This window comes from Moschus berezovskii, chromosome 2, assembly GCF_049115385.1.
Source record: "Moschus berezovskii isolate FMDL1 chromosome 2, NW_MosBer_1.0, whole genome shotgun sequence".
Classification (NCBI taxonomy): domain Eukaryota; kingdom Metazoa; phylum Chordata; class Mammalia; order Artiodactyla; family Moschidae; genus Moschus; species Moschus berezovskii.
The window spans coordinates 30,023,368-30,046,395 of record NC_142461.1 but is presented as its reverse complement, the minus strand read 5'-3'; the positions used below and the strand labels follow the sequence as shown (position 1 = coordinate 30,046,395).

Below are 23,028 nucleotides of genomic sequence, written 5' to 3'. Positions count from 1 at the left end.
TAGCCAACCAGACTCCTCTGTCCATGGGATTTTCCAGGAAAAAATACTGGAGTGGGTTCCAAGCCCTCCTCCAGGAGATTTTCCCAACACAAGGACTGAACCCAGGTCTCCCACATTGCAGGTAGATTCTTTACCATCTGAGCCACCAGGGAAGCTCATGAATACTAGGGTAGGTAGCCAATCCCTTCTGCGGGGGATCTTCCCGACCCAGGAATTGAACTGGGGTCTCCCACATTGCAGGTAGATTCTTTACCAGCTGAGCTACCAGGGAAGCCCAACATATCACTGGTACACCTCATAATAAGCCCACTCATCCAGCGCTTCTCACAAGGTAAGTTGCATTTGAGTCACGTAGCAATCTTCTTAAAGTGCAGATTCTAAATCTGTAGTTTATGGTGGGACCAGAGATTCTGTATTTCCCAAAAGCTTCCAAAGGAAGCCAACGCTGTGAGTCCCTTTTGAGTAGTAAGGTGCTTGTCAACACTTCTTGCCCACACACTCAGCCTCCACTCAGCTTTTCGGAATCTCATCCCTAAATATGAACAGGCTACTAAAGAAATCAGACTTTTGAGGATGGCCAATTAACATAAATGAGACAAAACAAAAATAAACAAGCAAAAACAAAAACAACAACAAAGAAATAGATCACAGCAAAGAGAAGAAGAAAAACTAAAAAGAAACACACTATAGTATCCTTAGGGAGAAGATATTCCTGTCCATAAAACATACAATATACTCTGAAAGATACAAGATATTCCTGTCAAATAAAACAAGGATAGGAACTTCCCCAGTGGTTTGGTGACTCCCAGTTTCATTCCCTAGTCAGGGCCCAGGTTCATTTCCTAGTCAGGGAACTACACCCTACATGCTGCAATTAAGACCCAGATCAGTCAAATAAATAAATATATAAAAGAAGGATAAAATAATATGGGAAGGGGAGTTGAGGGGAAAACGTCTAAGGAATTAAAAATAAGAAAACCTGAAACTTAAAATGGTTGAAGATAATGACAAGGAAATATCTCAGAAAAATAGAACAACAAAAAAACAAACAAACAAACAATGGGTACAGAGTTTCAACTTTGCAAAATGAAAAGAGTTTTGAGACTGTTGCATTAAAATCCCAATAAATGACTTAACTGACTGAACTGTACACTTAAAAATGCTTAAGATGAGAAATTTCACATTATGTATATTTATAATTGAAAATAAGAATAAAGCACACCAACCCAAAGCAACAGCAAACAGAAGAAAAAAAAAAAAAGAAAGTATCAACCCAGAAATCTAACTTTTAAATAACAGGCATTCCAGAAAGTGAACAAGGAAAATGAAGGAGAAGAAATTATCAAGGAAATAAAGAAAACTGCCTCCAAAGCTAAAGTACATGAGCTTCCATTTTGAATGAGTGCTCAGTTCAAAAAAATAAAGTCACAGCAAAGCAAATCATTATAAAATTTCCAACCCACAGCCTAAAGAGAAAATCCTAAAGCCTCCAGTGGCAGAGAAGATGTAATATACAAAGGATCGGGAATATGACTAGGAATCAGGCTTTTCACAATAACAACCTGGAAGGTAGAAGAAAATGAATAATACCCTCAAAATTATGACAGGAAATTATTTTCAAAACTTAAATTCAATAACCAGCTAAACTATAAATTCAACTGCAAATCAAGTATTAAGATAAAATAGATTTTAAAATATGCAAAGATTCCAATATATCCCCCTATGCCTTTTCCTTTTGAAGTTACCAGAGGCGGTGCTTCAGCAAAACAAGGAAGTAAACTAAGAAAGAGGAAGGCATGGGATCCGTGAAATGGGCAAAACCAGCCCAGGAAAATCCCAGAATGACAACTGTACAGTAAGTCTAGAGAGCAGTCAGTTCCAATTGAAACAAGAGGAAGGAGACTCTGGGACAAAGATTCTAGAGAAAAAAATAGAACTTCTGCATTTGAGTATACAGAAAATACTGCCAGACTTTTGGATAGAGTCTTAAGAGTACTTTCAGGGGTGGGGGCAGCCAATTGTAGATAATACAAAAAACTAACAAGCGAGGGAAAAAAAGCAACTGTTAACTCTAAGAAAAATGAAGGGCTGTATAAATTATAAGGCACAGTTGTAGTACACATTGGCTTATTGGTAAACAGTATTTGCATACATAATTTAAATGCTGATTATTGGTTTAACTAAAATTTTTACATCAATATGGCAGGTGGAGAACAGAAGTGACAGACTCATGTTTTTAGCTGTCATGGCAGGAAGTCAACAAATAACCCTTAAGATGAATAAATCAAGAATTAGTAGCATATGGATTTATTTAGATATATGGATGTAATCTGGATGAATCTGTAATAGAGTTGAGACTATTGCCTCTAAAGAGTAGGCCAGGGAACAATTTTTTTCATTACACACCTTCTAGTATATATATGTATTTTAAAGCTATGTATCTGCATTATTTTAGTTCAATAAACAATGTTAAAACATTAGCATATAATTTGGGAGTAGTTTCAAATGGAAGTTTATCCATGGTCGGTAAGCAAAGAAATCCATTTTGAAGGGCTGTCTGGGCCTTGATGACAAGGGCTAGTTATTTGTTCATTTTTGCATTCCCCATCCCTCCCTTTACCAAGAGCACGTAGCAGAAAGTAAATCAATACATGTAAAGAGAACTCAACTACATTTATTCGATTCTCCTTGGAGAAAAAGACAAAACAAGGCGCACAAGCATAGAGAGACGCAGCTCAAAAATGAGTTCATTTTCCACATGCAGATAATTTAAATATATATATATATGCTGCTTAGTCACTTCAGTCGTGTCCGACTCTGTGTGCCCACAGACGGAAGCCCACCAGGCTCCCCCGGTCCCTGGGACTCTCCAGGCAAGAACACTGGAGTGGGTTGCCATTTCCTTCTCCAATGTGTGAAAGCGAAAAGCGAAAGTGAAGTCGCTCAGTTGTGTCCGACCCTTAGCGACCCCACGGACTGCAGCCTACCAGGCTTCTCCATCCATGGGATTTTCCAGGCAAGAGTACTGGAGTGGCTTGCCATTGCCTTCTCCGAGATATATATATATATATACACACACATATATATATGTCTCTGGCAGAGGTACTGGAATGAAGGCGTTTCAAAGGCAGAGAAAAATCACGTTCGGGGCACCTGGAGGCAACTCTAGGCACAGACATGACAGGTAGGCTTATTCACTTGGGTGACTTCTCATTCCTTTCCTTCCTTGACCTTGTTAACAATCTGTAGTTAGATAAACAGAATTTGTCCGTTTCCTTCTCCAGACTATAAGCTCCTCGAGGGCAGGACCTCATGCGTTTCACTGTATCCCCAGCGCAGAGCAGGAGCCCACTACGTATTTGGTGAAATGAATGAGCGACGGTGCCGCTGGACAGCCATTGGTGTGGCACGAGGAAAGGTCACTGACAAGCTGAGAGCAAAGAAGCTGGCTGGGGGATGACAAGAGCGAGCTTCTTGCAGGGTCTCTGAAATTACAAGACCGGAAGAGTGGAAGTAAACCTTTGGGGAGTACGGGACCGGACCGCCAGGTGGACCTCGGCGAACAGCAGCAGGCCGGGAGACGGTAGGGATACTAGCCAAGAGTTGGACTACCGGCATCGCGCGTGCGCAAGCGCGGCACCGCCCCCGCCGACATCTCCACCCCGCCCCTGCCCGGCGCGATTGCGTGCGCGTGCACGAGGGGTCGGAGCGGAAATGGCGCCGCGGGGCCGCGCGTCCGGGCGGCGAGCGGAAGTGGGTGTGAGAGCGGAAGTGGCCGGCTAGAGCCGGGGGCTGGGCGGGGACCAGGCTTGTCGGTGAGGCGGCAGCGGCGGCGGCGGCGGCTCGGCAGGCGGGTTCAGGCTTCAGGGGCCAGGTCGGTCGGGTGGGTGGGTGTCTCCACAGTCAGTGCGTGCGCGGGCCAGCGCGCAGGTTTTCCCCTTCTCCCACCCCGGTCCCTTTCCCCTTCTCCCCTAACCTCCTACCCCACCCAGCCCCCCTCCTGAAGGGGCAGCAGGGCCGCTCCGTCTGTCCTTTCCTCCCTTACCCACCCTCACCCGCCCTTGTTTCTCCTTCCCCTGTCCGGGGCAGCCGCCGCCATGATCCTGCTGGAGGTGAACAACCGCATCATCGAGGAGACGCTCGCGCTCAAGTTCGAGAACGCGGCCGCCGGGTGAGCGCGCGCCTGGGGCCGGTGGGTGGCGGGGGAGGCAGAGTTGACCCCTGATGATCGTTCAGTCCTCCAGACCCAGAGGAGGGAGGTGGGAGACCTGGCCGGGTGTGGGGACTGCCCCGGCGGGGTTAGACGTGGGAGGTGATTGGGCGCGGTGGGGTGAGGGGCAGAGATGCGTGGGGAGAGGCTCAGAGGAGGGATGCGGAAGCAGGGAGTGGACAGGAGTGCGCGTGCCAAAGGGCAGCAGACCTGTGGGACGTGAGGGGAGCTAGGGCCGGAACTCTCCGCCGGAGGATCCCATTGCCCTCTGGAGCGAGCTGGGGACCATTTCCCTCTGTATTCCCCGTCATTGTTCAGAACCCAGAGAGAGCCCATTTGGGATCCGGTTGGAAGGAGTTTTCAGGGATTTCCAGCACTGGAGGAGGAAAGAAGGTGGCAGGCCCAGATACACCACCCATCTTCTCGCTCCCCACCCCCATCTTCTCGTCTAAAGGAACAGGAGAGAAGACTGAAGGCAGGCACTGCCTTGCAGCCGGAGAACCCGTTGATCTCTCTAGTTTTACTTCCCCGAACCCTACTGTGAGAGAGACTGGTCATTTTGTTACATTTCTCGAGCAAAGTTAACCGTCCCCCCCATATCCACACTCCTTTCCTACCGCTCTCCTGAGGTCCTGATTCTTTTTTCCCCACTCACTGTCCTCTATCTGGTTATCTTTTAAATCTTTGTGCTGTACCCCTTGGTCTGTGATTTCTTCTGTAGTCATTCCGGCCCAGATACACACTTAAAAGCCTCCAGAGTCTATAATAAAGTTCTCAGATAAGACCTGTTTGTTAACCATTGGCCTTTTTAAAAGTGGGCTTTAGGACATGTTTCTAAGGCAGCCTTCACTGTCAGACACAAGAATCAGTAGAAGACGACCTCCTCCCCCAAAGCTGCTTTGCTTTTCTAATATAATATTTAATACATGAACCAAGTAATCGGTTTTAACTTCTAATTTTTGATGACTTGTGGCCAGTCCCTTTGCCTCAATTCCCCATGTGTGAGGATGAGACGTCACATCTTGGTTACACAGTTGAGGAAATAGTGCAAACCCTTTCTGGTGAACTGGGAATTAATAATAGAGTAAGAGCTTGGAGAGCCACCGGTCGGAGGGGATTGGTGGAGGGAATTTCTAAGTGGACATAATGAACTTGTGGCTTGGAGGCATTTTAAAAAAATACTTATTACCTGCCTCTTAAGTTGAATATATTGTCTCCTATCTCTTTTATAAGGCCACAGGTTTTATCTGTAGTACAAAGCACAGCTTTCCTTGAAGTAACACAGTGAGCAGTAGTGACTGTTTCCTGCCAGGGGCTGCAGTTGCTTATATTTTAGGCTGACTTGCTTCTTGTCTTCGGCCTCACTTACCAGTTCCTTTGCATTTTAAATGTTCTAGGGAATCAGCTTAGTGGCTTATTTTGGGTGATTGCTGTGTACTTTTTTGAGCAGTGTAGCACATAGGAGGAAGTTAAATTAACTTCTGCATTTTCACAACTTAAGTGAATTCTCAAGTTTAGACTAGCGAAAAATGAGACCTGGGTGGTTATAAGCTGATCTACAAGATAAATGCCTGTGCATTTCAAGTAGAAGCATGCCTTGTAGTGTAGGAGTACGTTCACATCTGCTTGTTTATTAATAACTTGTGACTCTGAAATGTAGCCCATTATTCATAGCTTCAGCTCTTTTCCTTTTAGAACATTACTCTTAAAAAGAGCTACTAACTCTTTCAGCTGGGAGTAAATAGCCACACGAGTCTGGAAGGCATAATTTAAAACTTCTCCACATTTTTTTTTACAAAGTATATGTTGTAACAATGTTGCATCTTTAGGGCATGGCAGCAAATTTTGGTTTTTTTCTGGCCTGTCTTCCAGTTGAGATGTGACTTTAAGTAAGTGGACTCAGAACATACTCTGCTGAAAATCCCTTTGAAAAGAGACCGTGATATTCAGCCTAACAGGTAGGGTTTTCCTGGGATTGCAAATGTAACACCTAGAAGAAGCCTAGGAAGAAGTTTCTAGGCTTACTAGTAAGGTGAAGCAGCAGTAAAGTATTTAAGTATTTATCGAGTAGTTAACTATTTATCAAGGTGCATGCCTAGCCAGAACTTTTAGAGAATAATAACTAGTGTGATGATCATAAACATTTACAGGGTTCTCTCAGTGCTCAGACCCAAACAGGAACAGGAAGGGGGGACCTTTCTAAGAGTATGGCAGAGTTACAGAGGACCTAAGAGGGGACACATTTTGGGGTGGAGATCAGGGAAAGATTAAAGAAAGGCAGTAGCTCTAAGGAGAAACCTTCGAGATTGGAAAGGCTTGGCCATTGTGGGAACCTGCGGGGAGAGGTCAGCTCCACCCTGCTTTTCCCAGTTGGGGAAATGAGGTTCTGTGCAGCCTTCCCCAGAGTGAATCCTCCAGCTCCGTGATGCCTGGTGATAGCCAGTGACTACATGTGAAAAGGCAGGTTGAAATAAAAATTAAAGTGAATTAAAATGAAGCTCCTCAGTCACACTAGCCACAGTCTGGGGCTCAGTTGCCACACGTGGCTAGAAGCAGCCAAATGTGGGCAGCCAGATGTAAGACATTTCCATTACTGCAGAAAGTCCCCTTGGACAGCCCTGTTGCAGCTACTGAAAACGTGAGCATGAGGGTAGTCTTAAAAATAGCTTTGCGGTATGTATTTCAGAACACAGAGTAATTTTCCTTTTGAAGTTGATCTTATTTTAAGTGATGCCTCTCAGAGCATGGTAATGGATTTATGGCAGGTCCTCCTCTGTAGGCCTCTCATAGTGTACCCATGCCAGAGTAAATTGCAGCCTCGAACCATTGCCCAGCCTCCTTACTTGTGGGCTGTGAGCACTGAAGGGGGTTGTACAGTGTGAAACAAGAAAGAAAAAAAAAATGATGCCTCTCTGATATCTTGCTGGATCTTCTTGCCTGTGACAGCCTTTTAAAAGTCTAAATTTCCTTCGAGTAAAGCCGTTCTGTCATAAATTGTTTTATATTTGGTCATGAAAACCTTTTAACTTGGAGGCAGTTTTGACAAAGCCTGAGAGCCATTCCAGGCAAAGTTTTTTTCCCACCACACTCCTGGGAAGGTGGCTTATTGAAATGATTCCTGTATCCCCACAAAATGATTATTATTGGTAAATTGTCTTCCCAGCAGCCTCCAAACTGAGAGACTGTCACTGGTTAAGAAGCTATGTACAACACTGCAGATAACCTCCTGTGCCGGTCTTGTCAACAGTTTTTTGGTTGTTTTTTTTTCCCCCAACCATTTAGGAATTCTTACTTAGGCTCCCAATTAAAGAAGTATTTTGGCAAATTAATTTAATTCTTTTGTTACTATATACACACCAAGAACCTTTATAGCCTCCAAAGCTAGGCTTGTCAACTTCATTCTAGTCTGGAGTGCAAAATTGAGGAAATGCTGTCAGATGCGAATTGCTGTTGATTTTAAGTGCGTGCTGGCTCCTTGCCACAGCTGTGCATATTGTGGGGAACTGTTCTTCTGTGAGGGGGAGTGAAGCTCAGTAGGCAAGCCGTGCCAGTTGGGGTGGGCGAGGACTGTGGGAGGAGAAATTTGAGCGAGGAATAAATTAAATCTTGCTGATACCTTCTCATTCCCAAATATGCTGTATATGTCCTCAGGGAAACAGACTACTGAGAAGCGATTTGGAATTAGGACATTGTTTAAGCATTTAGAAGACACTGGATGTAGTGGCTGACTTGCTGAGATGATCTGGTTGGTCTTTTTACCGATCACTGTAGTCACACACTGCTGCCCAGTCTCTTGCTGCTTTGGAACTACTTTGGGCATGAGGCCCCAGAGCTGTGTTGCTTTTGTGTGTACCAAACCTGCTACTCTACTAGTGGCAGGGTCTATGGTTCTATCATCTTTGTTTCCCCAGAATTCTTATTGTGTGTATAGTCAGCTTATACATGTTTGATGAAGCCAAATAGAATAGTTCTTAGTTTCTTTAGGAGTTTATCCTTCTTCTGACATTGTGTGAATCAGCTTTTAGACCCTGTTTGTTATTTTGAGATGAGCCTTAAGAGAGTAGGACCACCTCTTACCTAATAGGATCCATTTTTGTAGGCTTTGCTCAAAAAGGATGATGGGAGCCTTACAGAGGACTTAAAGGAGATTAATCAAAAACTTTATGATGAGATAATGAGCAGAATTCAATAATTCCTCTAATTCAGCTCACGGAAAGAGTAACATAAATGCACAACAGGGAACTGGATGTGTTCAGGAGTAGAAACTCCAAAATCCTTAATGAGAAAAGAGGATTGGATAATAGCAGTTGCCAGGAGTTCTTTAGTGACATTTTAGAAACTTCCTTAGAAAAAGGAGAAGAAGAAATTTTTTCTAAAGGAATTTAAGAATAGCTCTTGAAACCCACCTGAATGAATTGAGTATGTTTTAGTGTCTTGTGCTGTCCTGTCAGTAACCCTGAGGACTTAGTCACCTGGCTTACTCCAGGATTCCAGACATTGCAGCAGTCTGACATTAATATGGTTCTGTTTCTCCTTGTTTTGCTGACCAATTCCCGATTGTTTGACATGGTTTCCTTCCATTTCAGAATGTTTCTGGGTTACAGATAGTAGCTCTGATTTACAATTGACAAAACTGGGGCTCTTGGGAGTTGCTGAGGGAGTAGATGGATTCAGCATTGTGTAGGCACCCTTCCCTGGTGATTCCTGACCTTGTTATGGTATGTCACATCTGGGTGAATGGTCTAGCCAGGAGATCCTGCCACTGGGCTGCCCTAAGGGCCGAGGGATCATTATCTCAGCATATCTGTAGCTGAGTCATAGACCTTTGTTGGGAAACTTTGCCGTCCATGTAACTTCTCAGTTAGTCCTCACAGCATCTTTGTGTGGTAGAGGCTTTTAAACTCCATTTTCTAGAAAAGGAACCTTTGACTTGCCAATGAGTATCATTGCTGTGACTACAGTAAGTGACAGAACCTGAGGTAAAGAGTCAGCTCTAAAAGACATACTTTTTCTGTGATTAAACTTACTCTCACTGCCTGAAACAACTATTTGCCTTTTTGGCCTAGGGTCTTCTGTGGTAGCTTAGATGGTAAAGAATCTGCCTCCAATGCAGGAGACCCAGGTTTGATGCCTGGGTTGGGAAGATCCCCTGGAGAAGGGCATGGCAACCCACTCCAGTATTCTTTCCTGGAGAATTCAGTAGACAGAGGAGTCTGGTGGGCTACAGTCCATGGGGTCCCAAAGAGTCAGACACTGAGTGACTGACATTCTTTAGGCCAGTTAAGAGTACACTTGCTCCCAGACCAATCTTATTCCTGTCTGTGGTTGCTTGTGGTTTAGTCGCTAAGTCATGTCTAACTCTTGCGACTCCACAGACTGTAACGTACAGGCTCTTCTGTCCATGGGATTTTCCAGGCAAGAATTCTGGAGTAATTTGCCATTTCCTACTTCAGGGGATCTTCCAGACCCAGGAATCAAACCCTAGTCTCCTGTGCTACATGTGGTCTCCTGCATTGCAGGCAGACTTTACCAGCTGAGCCACCAGGGAAGCCCTTTATTCCCCATAGCTCCGTGATTTTTAAACCACAAAACACTTGGTCTTGGACTTGAGCCATGGCCCTGTCATGGTATATTTCCCACTCACTGCAGTCCCCTTGTGGGGGACAGAGTTAGACAGAAGTCTAACCCCCAGGTGACTTCTCAGGAGGACTCCTTCAGCCCAGCGCTGTCCTCAGCAGCCTGCCTCTCTTCTCTGCGACCTCTGTGCAGCCATAAATAGCAAACTAAAATATTAATGGCAATGATTTGACGAATATTCCCAAATCAGGCGGCAAACCACTTAGTATAGATCTTAGCGACTTCTCCCAGTGGGGATCAGTGCTCAGGGAACTTTATGACCTAGAGAAATTCAAAATTTCAGAGTCAAAATGTTGGAACCGTAAGGTTTTTTATCTACAGTTGATCTATTCTTGGTCAGTTGATGAAGTGAGAAAGTGAGGAACTCAGCCCTTCTGTGGCTGACTTAAAGCCTAAAGGTTAAAAAAAGAAAAAAACAGCCTCCTACTAAGTGATACAGCATGGGCTTTTATAAGCCTCCACCCTGCCTCTTTGGCACAGCCGGCCTTCCTCAGGAAAATGTGTTTCAGTGCTTCCTCCCGTTGTGCAGCCTCTTAATGTTTCATTCAAATGGGCCGTAGATTAATGTTTCTACTTCTTCCTTTGCTCTTGTTTTTTCTAGAAGTGAGAAATGGTGGTTGGTCGTTCATCACCTTAGTCACCAGGCTACAGTTTCAAATGAAAGATCAGAAACAACTTTTAATTTTTATCTAGTTCTTTTCGTCATATCCTGAACTCACTGCTTGTCCATAAACCCACTTAATGCTTCGATTCTCAGACACCCAAAATACTTTGCCTAAGTCACATATGGATGGCTTTGAAGAAGCAGGGTGGAACTCGATATGTGATTTGTATAGGCTGATTTTACAGTGGGGCTAACATATGTTTAATAGAAGTCAGTTTCCTTGAGAGGTATGGTTTAGCTTCGCATCAGCGTTTTAACAGTCATAAACCATGTTATTTATTCCGTTATTTCCCAGCAACTCTGGAGGGCAGCTCAGTCTTGGTTCCTTCTGCAGATGAGGGAGCGGAGATAGTAAAAGACATGCACATTTGATGGTGAGGTCTTGAGCAAGTTAGGCAAGAATAAATGGGAAAGTGTGTATATCTTGTCTGCCGGCCCATAAAACAAAGTGGAATCATTTGAGTTATAGGGTGTTAGCTAATAAAACTATGGAGTTTTCATTGGTTTCCTACCATTGGGTTTTGAGGAGAAGTGAGGAAAGCATTTGAAGTAGCTTTTCACTGGAGGTTAATTGACCATTATTGTTTTTAACTGGATATATGTCATGCTTTCTGGGTTAGTAACTCAGCAGCATTTATCAAACAGAAGTCCATGTACCAAGCTCAGCTGGGAATCACATTGAAAGTGGTGGACCGTCAGTGCCTCCCAGGAAAAGTTCTTCCATGTCTGTTCTCTTGTTTTATCTTTAGCAGTTGTGTGAAGTAGGTAGGATCATTTGTGTTCTCCCATTTTAAAGATGAGTAGGTGAGAAAATGAAGGAATGCAGGCATTAATCTGTCTGAAAACATGGTACTGAAGAAAAGGCTAACATTGGGAAACGGGTGTCTCGACTGTTCTTAGTGATTTTGCTGTTACTTTGTGCTGCACTTTGTATGAAAGTGCAACACTTGAAATTTAAAAACACCCCCCCCAAAAAAAAGCAAACTGGAATAGAACCAAAGAGGGCTTCACAAAGGAGAACGGTGAGTACTTAGGTGATGTAAGGGAGAGGGAAACACAGTGTAGGAAGACTTACAGATTGTCTTTGAAGTGGAAGAGGACTGCATCATTTTGTGGCGTGAACTCATCCTTTCACTTTACGTAAATTTAAACTGTTCTGCTCTCTGTTTAGCAGTTTTTCCGCTGGGAGTGCAACCAAAAGAGGGCATTTTGTGGGGCATATATACAAACGTGTCTATCATGGTCTTAAGGAGTTAAGAACTGAAGGTGAGCGCCAACCACAGCAGAGATGAGAGCTGCAAAACAAGCTTTATCTATGCTTGCTGTTTTTCAGTCTTCCACCATTAGTAAATAGAGATGCTAGTGCATGTAAAAAGGAGTTGTGTACCTGGATCAAGACTGTCCGATCTTAAATCTCAGGAGTCTTTTGCAAGTCTCCCTAAAGGCAAGCAGTAATGTCGTTACCCTTTTTTTGGTCATGTTGCACAGCATGCAGGATCTTAGTTCCCTGACCAAGGTTTGAACCTGTGCCCCCTGCGTTGGAAGCATGGAGTCTTAACCACTGGGCCACCAGGGAAGTCCCAGCAATATAGTTAGCTAACTAAAAGGACTTTTATTTCATTTTGCAGAAACAAACCAGAAGCTGTAGAAGTAACATTTGCAGGTAAGTATCCTTTATCTCACCTATTAAGAGAAGGCACAATATAAAAAATAGAAAAGAAAATTGTTCCCAAAATAAGCTTTGACATTTGGGCTCCTGTCTTGATTGTCAGATTTTTTTTTTCCTGGCTTTTATTTTAGATCATCATTCATGGATTTAGTGAGCTATATAAAGTTGCCTGCTGATATCTTAGAAGTTTGGATTTAATTTTGTGGTACAAACTAAGATTTTTTAAATTTGGAAATATTATGTTATTATCTTTAGCCATCATCTTAGTTTGCCTAGCACTTAGAGGAGTAGGGAATCACAAAAATACTCAAGACTTGTTCAACAAGTCAGAGAAAGAGGTTATTGCTTTCTTTTCCCTAGAAAGAATTGGGTATTAACACTACTCACTTGCTCCGTGAACTTTGAGGCGTTGGTCATGCTGTTTATTAATAAAATGGGAATGCTTGACCAGGTGATCTTGGAAAACTTTTTGCAGCTCTGAAGAGCTCTGACTTGGAGGCCAGGCACCATCCCCTTCCCCTCCTGCTAATAACTAAGCAATGCCAGAGCTCCCTAAAGTAATGACACTCAGCCCCAGGTTTCAAGAACTTAAGAGCTAGCCAAACACACTGTGTCAGCCTTGTTTGGATCCTAATTCAAATAAGACAACAATACTTTTTTTTAATTTTTGAGATAATATTTCAGTGCTTGACAGGATATTTAATATTGTTGTCTTTTTTTTGTTAATTTAGGCATGACAGTGGAATTGGGGTTATGTTTTTTTTTTAGAGATGTATTCTGAAATATGTATGGGTGAAGTGACGTGATGTGTAAGATTTGCTTCAGAATAAATCATTGAGAAGGGCTGTGTCTAAGTGAAACAAGGTTGGCCATATGTTGATTAATTGTTGAAGCCATGTTGAGAATAGGGGTTCGTTGTATATTATATCTTTATACATGTTTCAGATACGTCACAATAAAGGTTTGTTTTTTTTAATTCTTTCAGCACAAAGTGATGGTTAAAGTAAAAATAGCTTTGTAATTTTAGAGAAAAGAGATGAGTACTCGCTAATTCTTATTTCAGTGTTTCTACTGATTTTCCACATGGATTTTAAATGAACGTCATATTACTTACGTGCCTGCTTGTAAGGGAGAATTCCTTGTGCCCTGCAGCAGATAGGCAGGCACTTTGAGATGTTACTCCCTATTCCCAAGTTAAGCAAGATTATTTGCCTCTCCTGGCAGATTTTGATGGAGTCCTCTACCATATTTCAAATCCTAATGGAGATAAAACAAAAGTGATGGTCAGTATTTCTTTGAAATTCTACAAGGAACTTCAGGCACATGGTGCTGATGAGGTAAGTTCCACATCATTTTTTGTTGGGAGTCTTGTTTCCTCCTCACCTTTTCCTGGCAATCTGCCACTCCTAGAAGATCCACGGCACTGAGTCATCCACACTGGCACTGGCCACTCTGGATGGCTTGCTCACCTAACCAGGGACTCTTGACATCATTTCTATTAGTCATAAAGAAGGGTGTTTCTCAGAAGGGGTTTTGGTTCTCTGCTTGACTGGTTGTTACACTGAAGAAATAAAGATGGTCTCTAACCAGTGAAAACAAAAACAGATTTAGTTCTCAAAAAATGTAGCAAAGAATACTTTTCCTTGACCAATACAAAAATAGCTATGGCAGGACTGAGATGGATTCAGTTCTATTTCTGTCACATCGTGAAGCAGGTATATAATCTCTGGTCTGTTTCAAGTTTACAGGCTTAATTTCTCATTCTAGAAATTTAGGAACAAATCTGCCCTTTATACTTTTTAGTTTAATGCTCTTTAGAACTGGCCTCTGTAAGTATCTCTTCTTCCTTATGACTACCTTAGGGGAAATAAGAAAGGGTGTCCATGTGTTCAGAAACTCTTGGTGGCCATGCTTTATTCACTGACTTCTTTCGATAGGTTTGGTTCCTGTTGAACTGTATTTGCTCTGGGGAGAGCCATTTATGGAAGAAAGAAAATGTTATTACACCAGTGTGTGCACGTTGTGGTTGGGTCTCAAAGCAGGAAGTATGACTCAGTTCCTGAATCAGTTTTCAAGTATCTTCTAGTTTTAACAGAGTAGGTTCTCCTTAATGTGGTGAATGAAGATACAGCCATTTCTATTTTCTTTCTGATTGAGAGTAATAGTAGATTTTTTTTTAAGTTTATTTATTTTTAATTGAATGATAATTGTTTTATAATATTGTGTTGGTTTCTGCCGTGCATCAGCATGAATCAGCCATAGGTATACATATGTCCCCTCTTGAACCCCCCTCCCACTCCCTACCCCTTCCCACCCTTCTACATTGTGGCAGAGCCCCATTTTGTGTTCCCTGAGTCATACAGCAAATTCCCATTGGCTGTCTATTTTATATACAATAGTGTATATGTTTCCATGCTACTGAGAGTAGTAATTTTTAACTTATTTAAAATTTATGTGATGAAAGAGCTGTTTAACAAAAGCATATGATCAAAATCTTGATACTAAAAACTAAATGTTAACCAAGCCAAGTACCAAGAGCCATACACAGTCACTTCCCTTACTTCTTCATATGCAACTGGTTTGCCCTGGAAGTTCAAAGGAACAGCTAAAACCTTCTCCGATTTTGCCTCAAGTTCAAGAGAAGAAGAATGGTTTAGAGAATTTGCATTCAGGGTTATTTTACCTGAAAAGAAAGAGCCTCAGGAGAAAGACTTAAGTCTTTTAACACATTTGAAAGATTACTAATGTAAGTGAGACCAGCTGACTCTACCAGATGAAGATCAAGAGGAAATAAATGGCAGTTAAGGTGGCCCTGCTTTAGATGAAGTAGAAGACAACTACCTGGAAAGAACTGTTGAACATTTGAACAGATAACTGAAAAACTGTGCGATCATTCCGCCTAGACCTTCCCCTCTTTAAAGATCTTGGTGCAGTAAGAACAATCCTTGGGAGGGAGAGAAGTGTTAAGCTGCTGCTGCTGCTAAGTCACGTCGGTCGTGTCCGACTCTGTGTGACCCCATAGACGGAAGCCCACCAGGCTCCCCCATCTCTGGGATTCTCCAGGCAAGAACACTGGAGTGGGTTGCCATTTCCTTCTCCAGTGTGTGAAAGTGAAAAGTGAAAGTGAAGTCGCTCAGTCGTGTCCGACCCTTAGCGACCCCACGGACTGCAGCCCACCAGGCTCCTCCATCCATGGGATTTTCTAGGCTAGAGTACTGGAGTGGCTTGCCATTGCCTTCTCCAAGTGTTAAAGCTAGATTTCTTAAATCTCTGTTCCAGTCTGTGCTTTCCTTACAGTGAAACTCCAGAATACATTGCTATTCTTGTAGCTATCACAAGGGTCAGGGAACCAGCTCCACCCACTCAAGTGGGTGGAATAGGTAACATTGGCTGTTTTGCAGCAGAGTGCAGGGTAAATGGTTCCCTGGGTTGGTTAAACAGTGATCAGCCTGTGATAACCACAGGAAGCTTGTTACTTTGTCACAGACCTTTTTTCAAAGCAGGAAGCCTCAGCTGCCAGGTGGGAAGGTCTGATTTCCTGGTGTCAGGCTGGAAGAGGGGGCGCAAAGTGAATCACGGTTAAAAGTGCAAGTGAAGTGAACTAGGAAGCGTTGGCTGGTTTTGCCAAGAGTGGGGAGCAGAGGAGTTGAACTTGGTATAATTTTGGTTCTAAGAACTGCTTAGATCTCAGAATATTAACTTAGTGTCTTGGGCTTAAACTGAATAACTTGGAGCCTAAACTAGGAGCTGTGGTTTCTCCCACATCTGATTTTCCGTTCCTCAAAGTACACATAGTACAGAATTGTAGATAGTTAAAATTATTATTGGGACACAGATGCTACTTTTTTCACCCTGAAATGATTTCGGAGAAGTCGTATATGGGACACCTGAAGTCAAATCTCTATGACCTTGAACCTCTCCCTTCAGTTCCTCTTCTGTAAGAGATAGCTCACATTGGTTGTATGGTCACCAAATAGGAACTACGTGTGGCTTTTACTTAACTTTTGCCATTACATAAACAAGTGTGATCACTGATTGATGCTGTGAAGTCCACCCTACTGTCCAGGTTTTGCATGTTGAGACTTTATTCCAGCTATAGGATAATGGTTAAATAAATATGTGAAGTACTAAAAAATATTTAAGAATGAGGAGAAAGAATGTACTATATGATAATTCTTTAAAATGGAACATGAAATAAATGGTTTGCTCCTGGTTTGTATATTGTATGTGTTTTAAAAATCTGGAAAGAACACTGAAAATAAGATTAGAAGAAAAGCGTTGACATTTGCTCAGATCTGTTTTCTGAGTCCCCAGATGCTGGAGATGGGCTCTGAGATGACAGGAGTGGACCAGACGATGGCCCTGCTTACATGGGCCTCCACTCTCGTGCTGCCTATGTTCTTAGTGCTTTTCTCTGGCTAGTGAGATTCTTTAAAACACACACACCACTCTTAAAATTAAAGCAAGTTTGTGCTGTTGTTCACTTTTAACTTGGTAACTTAGATTTGAGTACCTCTTTTTTTGGTATCCCAGAAAATGCAAGAGGATCATTATTAGTGTATTTGTAGTGACACTGTTAAAAAATGGATGCACAGAGACAAAGTCCCACAGCCTGTTATATGACTGGGGGTTAGTATTGATATATTGTCCTCAGTTTTGCCTTCCCGTGGAATAAAGCTGACTCCTTCCCTCCCTGAGTTCAAGATTTTAATGAGACAAATAATAAGACCTGTCTGTGTCTTGCCTCTGAAACATAATAAAGACTATTAAATACCAAGAGGTTATTGAATTCTAGTGACTTTAATTTTTCTCTCTCCAAATAACTGCCTTTCTCCTGCTTAATGTGTCAATAACTTTTAAGTCAGAACTGTTCCTTCCCAAATAAAAAGATTGATTCTTAAACCATTCAGCCTCAGAGCAGTTCCTACCAGGAAGAGCAGTCATACTGGCAGAGAAAAAATAAGAAGGTGTAAAAGGGACTCTTGTTTTATTATTTACTCCAACAAAAGCTGGAAAATAGCCAGCTGTAAAGATTGGTTTTGAGAAAAAAAACATTTGGAGAGTACACCCTTCTGTGAACCCCCACAGTATAAATAACTGGCTAACATTGAATTATCCATTGCTTTTTAAAGCATTCAAGATAAGCAGGCTAACCAGAATCAGTTCCTGACAGTCTTGGTTTTACCATTTCATTCACCTGAGTTAGTGGTTTGACTTATACTTTGTTGATAACTAACATGATCTATTCTCACTTGAGTTTGGCATCTTTCTACTCTCTTGGAGAAAAAAAAAGGGTAGTTATGTGCAGTATAAGATCTGGAGGAGAACAGACCATTTAAAGGGGTGACCAAGTGCTAACCTTTTGGAGTTAATCGAAGTTCTGTGAGTAATTTGCTTGATAACTCAGATAAATCTTCTTCCCTCCCTGTATCCTATTTCTTATTCACCTTTTGAACGTTAGGAAGAATGCTGGCTTAGGAAAAACTTGGCATGCACAGTGCTTTGAAAATAATGAAATTCTCATGGTCTTTGAATTAACATACTTGTTGATATGTATTTGTATAACACACTTGTTTTTCTATTTTCTAGTTATTAAAGAGGGTGTATGGAAGTTACTTGGTAAATCCAGAATCAGGTATGTAGTAATGTGAATGGCTGTCCAGTGACTTGGAAAGAGATTCACCCTGCTATGCTTTTTTTAGCCAACAGGTTTTGTTTAAATGTTACTTACTTATGAATATTTCTGCATGAGTTCAGGTCCCACTTCAGCTGTCTCCGTGAACATAGCTTTTAAGGGGCTTTGCATTGTCCAGTAATGGATACACATTATTGGCGTAGTCACACAGACAGTTGATATATGCCGTTTTTAACATTTATTGGGTAGAATCTAATGACTCTTAATGTTTCAGCCAGAGGGCCACCTTTGTTTGCCCATAGTGATTAACCTGCCTTTTGAGAAGATTAAGCCAACACTGATTCTCCCTCCCAGCCCCCAGTAACACCTTTGTACACTGCACATTTGGAGAAGGAAAAGGAATATTCACAGCTATTTTCACATTTGCAATAGAAATGTCAGCCCCTGTAATCTATTCTTCTAATCAGTGATTTGTGCCTCCTTGACTAGAAGAGCTATGTTATACAGCATTAAAGGAAGCTTAAAGAGGAAAAAAACTGAACAGTACTTTTATCCCTATGATTAAGTAGTAGTTTCAAATTCTGAGGCATCTATAGCCAGGCCCCATAATGAGGAGCAAGTTGTAAGACTGCCTGAATGTAATATTTGTTACTCAAATCCTAATGACTGGTACCTTGACTTAACAAATCTTTCTAAAAAGGAAAGTGTAGCTGTCTCTTGTTAACACCAGTTACTTAAAAATGGCATCTCACCTCCTCATTAGAATACCTTCCCTTAAACTCTTATCTGCTGCTCTGGAAACAAAGTATCTAATAAAGAAAAGTGCCTTTGGAATGTAACTTGTTACTTGGAGTATTTGTCTATGAGAACTTTGTACTCCATAAAGAATACTGAAAAATAACAGTGTAGGCTGTAAGAGGAATCAGGGAATTTCAGAAAGAAAAATAACTAGAGCAGAAAAAGCATAAAGGTATGAGTTTATCTAGGCAAGTTTGGAAAACTCGGCTGGCCATACTAGATTTTACTTTTCTTCATTCTCATCATGTTTTCTTCATCATATTAGAAGCCACACTTAAGTCTGGCTTCAGTTATAGTTTTATTTAGTTTGTTTTATTTGGCTTCTTAAAACTAACAAACCCCAGCTTTAAATATTTTCTTTCTTTTTTTTTTTTAAATCTAATCTTATGGTCTATTTGTTTATCTGGTTTTCAGGTACCCAAAATGGAAGGGTGATTGATATTATTTAATATTGGAGTGCCAAGAATGTGCTAAACCCTATCTAGAATAGAGATTTAGATAGCCAGTTGATGCTCTCAGTGAGGATAGATTCAACAAAACACAGACCTCAGGAATGCTCTTGGAAAAATACTAAATGGTAACAAAGTATAAAGGTCTAAGAAACTCGGAGATGTGAAGTCTGTACAGTTCTGGTAAAATTATTCCCATCATTTGTTTAGAATATGAAATGATCCTCAGTGATGGACAGATATTCTTGCAAAATCTTCCACAGGCTTTTGGGCAGGTATAAGTAATTCAGTTACATAATAAAGCATCTTAGGTGCTTGGCTTCTTTGAACCTTTTTTTCCCCTCTAAAGTGAGAATAACTATATCTGGCCTATTTCATACAGCTCATATAGAGATCAAATGAAGTAAAATGTTTTAAAACACTTGGAAAAATTTACAGTGTATACAAATCTTTTGGGGTGTATGCAGATTTTTTTCCCTTTTAGTTTTTTGCCCTATTTCCATTCTCAGGGTTTGCAATGGCATGCAGGCGGGTATATTTTTTTATCAAAAAGCAACCAAGCTGCTCACCATGTTGGCACTTGGCATGATAAACCGTCATCTTTGATACTGACTTAGATTTTTGCATGGTATCTGTTAATTAGCCATATATATTTATAGTAATTTTACAAGAATTAAGGTTTTATTTCACCTCATTTGCCCTTTGAGGAAGATGGGAGTGGACTGCATTCTCCTTAGGTTAAAAGTATGGACACTGAGACAAAATCAAATGCCATTTGAACCCAAAAAGCTTTTTTTTTTTTTAAATACTTGGTGTTTCTTTCCCCCTCCAGGATACAATGTCTCTTTGCTATACGACCTTGAAAATCTGCCTGCATCCAAGGATTCCATCGTGCATCAGGCTGGCATGTTGAAACGAAACTGTTTTGCCTCTGTCTTTGAGAAATACTTCCAGTTCCAAGAAGAGGGCAAGGAAGGAGAGAACAGGGCAGTTATCCATTATAGGGATGATGAGACCATGTGAGTATAGATAGAATTTGGTCCTGAAACTTGGTTGTGGCTGTCACATGTGCTTACCAAAAGATACTCAGCGAAGTCAGACCTTAAACTATATTGTGTGAAGCCCCCCAAAGTGTCTTTCTCATAAGGTTCTTTAACCCAGGATGTAGATGGTATGGCAAAGAAGAAGGCCACTTCTCCTTGTCTACAGAAAGTTGGCAAAAGATAAAAAGAGAATCCAGCACTTCCTTTAAGGTACTAACATTTTGAGTCCCCTTCTGTAATTTAGCTAGGTAATCAGGAGGCAGAGGGTGACTATAGGTTCTAAGAAATATTTTTTAAAGTGGGGTTCTGAGAATCAACTAACGCTGGATTCCAAATCATACCATATAGACAAGTTCATAACGTCCAATTTGGGTGATTTTCATCTCTTGCCTCGTGTAAAGTTAGCGTTTATTGTACTGACTTCATGGCCATAAATATTCAGTCTCACTGGCACATCTTGTTTTATGAATTAAAAGGTTTATGATGGCTTTACCCTCCTGCTTCACTTGTAGACCAAGTTCTTGACAAAACCCCGTTCTGATTCTGTACTTACTCATGAGTTTTGTTCCCCTCAGGTATGTTGAGTCAAAAAAGGACAGAGTCACAGTAGTCTTCAGCACAGTGTTTAAGGATGACGACGATGTGGTCATTGGAAAGGTGTTCATGCAGGTATGGAGCAGACATCTTGGGGTGGAGAGTAGGGGGGCCATGGCCTAGTGACTTACACCTTGGCATCAGAGAGACTTCCCTCGTGGTCCAGTGGCTCAGATTACTCACTCCCAGTGCAAGGGGCCCAGGTTCAATCGCTGGTCAGGGTGCTAGATCCCACATGCCACAACTAAGACCCAGCACAGCTAAAAAATAAGTAAATATTTTTTAAAAAAGATAAGAACTGGCAGCCCTATTGATGTTGAAACTTGATTTAAACAGTCCCCCATCAAACTCATTGGACTTTTTTTTTTCTTAGTGGTTTTAGCCCTTTTGCGGGACTGAACTAGAGTTGGTTCAGATGGTAAAGAGTCCACCTACATTACGGGAGACCTGGGTTCAATCCCTGGGTTGGGAGATCCCCTGAAGGAGGATCCCCCTGGAGTGGCAGCCCACTCTAGTATTCTTGACTGGAGAATCCCCATGGACAGAGGAGCCTGGTGGGCTACAGAATGGGAGTCAGAAAGAATCAGACATGACTGAGCAACTAAGCATAGCACATAGTAACAAAATGACTGAATATGAAGTATTCTTCCTGCCATGGGGTCTTTGATTTAAAGCTTAGTCATGTTTCCTGCCCTCTTAAGTTTTCTTCAAGCTTCTAGCAAGGTCTGTTGGCTTGGCTTATTAGTCCCAAAGTCTTTTCAGAATGGAGTCTAGAGAAAATTCTTAGGTCGTAGGTAATGCATTATTAGTGTAGAGTTGTCAAACTGGCAGTGAAGAGAATGGGCCTAAGTTGGGCTGAGGTCCCCATGGAGCGCCTCCCTCAGAAGCAGCTCATCCACTAGAAGAGTAGTGGGGTTTAGCAGGACATTTTGTGATTGGATTTCTGGTGTCGTTGGACTCAGGTCTGACACAATACAACCATTGTGGCTTTGTCATGCTGTCTGCTAACCAGTTGCTGGCTTTAGGACATGAGAGCTCACTGGTGAAGTGGTATCCTGGCTGGTTTCTTATGAGATGGCTCCGCATTCAAAGTCTAGTTCAGAGGTTAAATTAAAAAAAAAAAAAGCTTTGTATATTCATTCTGTTCCTTGGCAGGGTAATGAAATTTAAGAATTCCAGGACAGAACTTCTTTTGCCAGGTTGAGTTGAAAAATAATTGTGCTTAATATAGTGAGTATACTTTATGTGTAGTAGGCATTCTGAGTGGCTAGGGAAATCTTCAAAAGGGATATTCTCCATTTGACCATCTGTAGTGGCTTTTTGTGTTAAGCTAATATGCAGAGGAACACTAGGCTGGAAGAAGCACAAGCTGGAATCAAGATTGCTGGGAGAAATATCAATAACCTCAGATATGCAGATGACACTACCCTTATGACAGAAAGTGAAGAGGAACTAAAAAGCCTCTTGGTGAAAGAGGAGAGTGAAAAGGTTGGCTTGAAGCTCAACATTCAGAAAACAAAGATCATGGCATCTGGTCCCATCACTTCATGGGAAATAGATGGAAGAACAGTGGAAACAGTGTCAGACCTTATTTTTTTGGGCTCCAAAATCACTGCAGATGCTGATTGAAATTAAAAGACACTTACTCCTTGGAAGGAAAGTTATGACCAACCTTGATAGTATATTAAAAAGCAGAGACATTAGTTTGCCAACAAAGGTCCGTCTAGTCAAGGCTATGGTTTTTCCCGTGGTCATGTATGAATGTGAGAGTTGGACTGTGAAGAAAGCTGATCGCCGAAGAACTGATGCTTTTGAACAGTGGTGTTGGAGAAGACTCTTGAGAGTCCCTTGGACTGCAAGGAGATCCAACCAGTCCATTCTAAAGGAGGTCAATCCTGGGTGTTCATTGGAAGGACTGATGCTAAAGCTCAAACTCCAATACTTTGGCCACCTCATGCGACGAGTTGACTCACTGGAAAAGACTCTGATGCTGGGAAAGGTTGGGGGCAGGAGGAGAAGGGGACGACAGAGAATGAGATGGCTGGATGGCATTACCGACTCTGTGGACATGAGTTTGAGTGAACTCCGGGAGTTGGTGATGGACAGGGAGGCCTGGCGTGCTGTGATTCATGGGGTCGCGGAGAGTCAGACACAACTGAGCAACTGAACTGAACTGAATCAATCAGAAACTAATTTTGTAGTCCCTGTGCAGAAAAATTGGAATATAGACACAGCATTTGAGAGTACTAAACTTTCAAAAGTGTATGGGTGTGCACACATAGATACGTGTCTCTTAGGTCCTAAATGTAAACCTCAGACAGGCATTTCA

At 41.9% G+C, this 23,028-nt stretch overlaps 1 protein-coding gene and 1 non-coding gene across 2 annotated transcripts in view; both read left to right on the top strand.

Annotated features, from left to right (window-relative positions):
• Positions 1-3,732: 3,732 nt before the first annotated feature.
• The window catches only part of ARPC2 (actin related protein 2/3 complex subunit 2), a 28,499-nt gene continuing 9,203 nt past the window's right edge, over positions 3,733-23,028 (top strand). Inside the window, exons 1-7 of the mRNA XM_055397556.2 lie at positions 3,733-3,874; positions 4,090-4,171; positions 12,140-12,174; positions 13,405-13,517; positions 17,770-17,815; positions 19,895-20,081; positions 20,681-20,774. Of these exons, the coding sequence (XP_055253531.1) occupies positions 4,098-4,171; positions 12,140-12,174; positions 13,405-13,517; positions 17,770-17,815; positions 19,895-20,081; positions 20,681-20,774 (549 nt within the window). The 5' untranslated portion in view covers positions 3,733-3,874; positions 4,090-4,097. The remainder of the gene's footprint in view (positions 3,875-4,089; positions 4,172-12,139; positions 12,175-13,404; positions 13,518-17,769; positions 17,816-19,894; positions 20,082-20,680; positions 20,775-23,028) is intronic.
• Positions 6,953-7,089, top strand: LOC129538753 (small nucleolar RNA SNORA42/SNORA80 family). The gene has a single exon (XR_008682294.1). It is a non-coding gene; the product is annotated as a small nucleolar RNA SNORA42/SNORA80 family (small nucleolar RNA).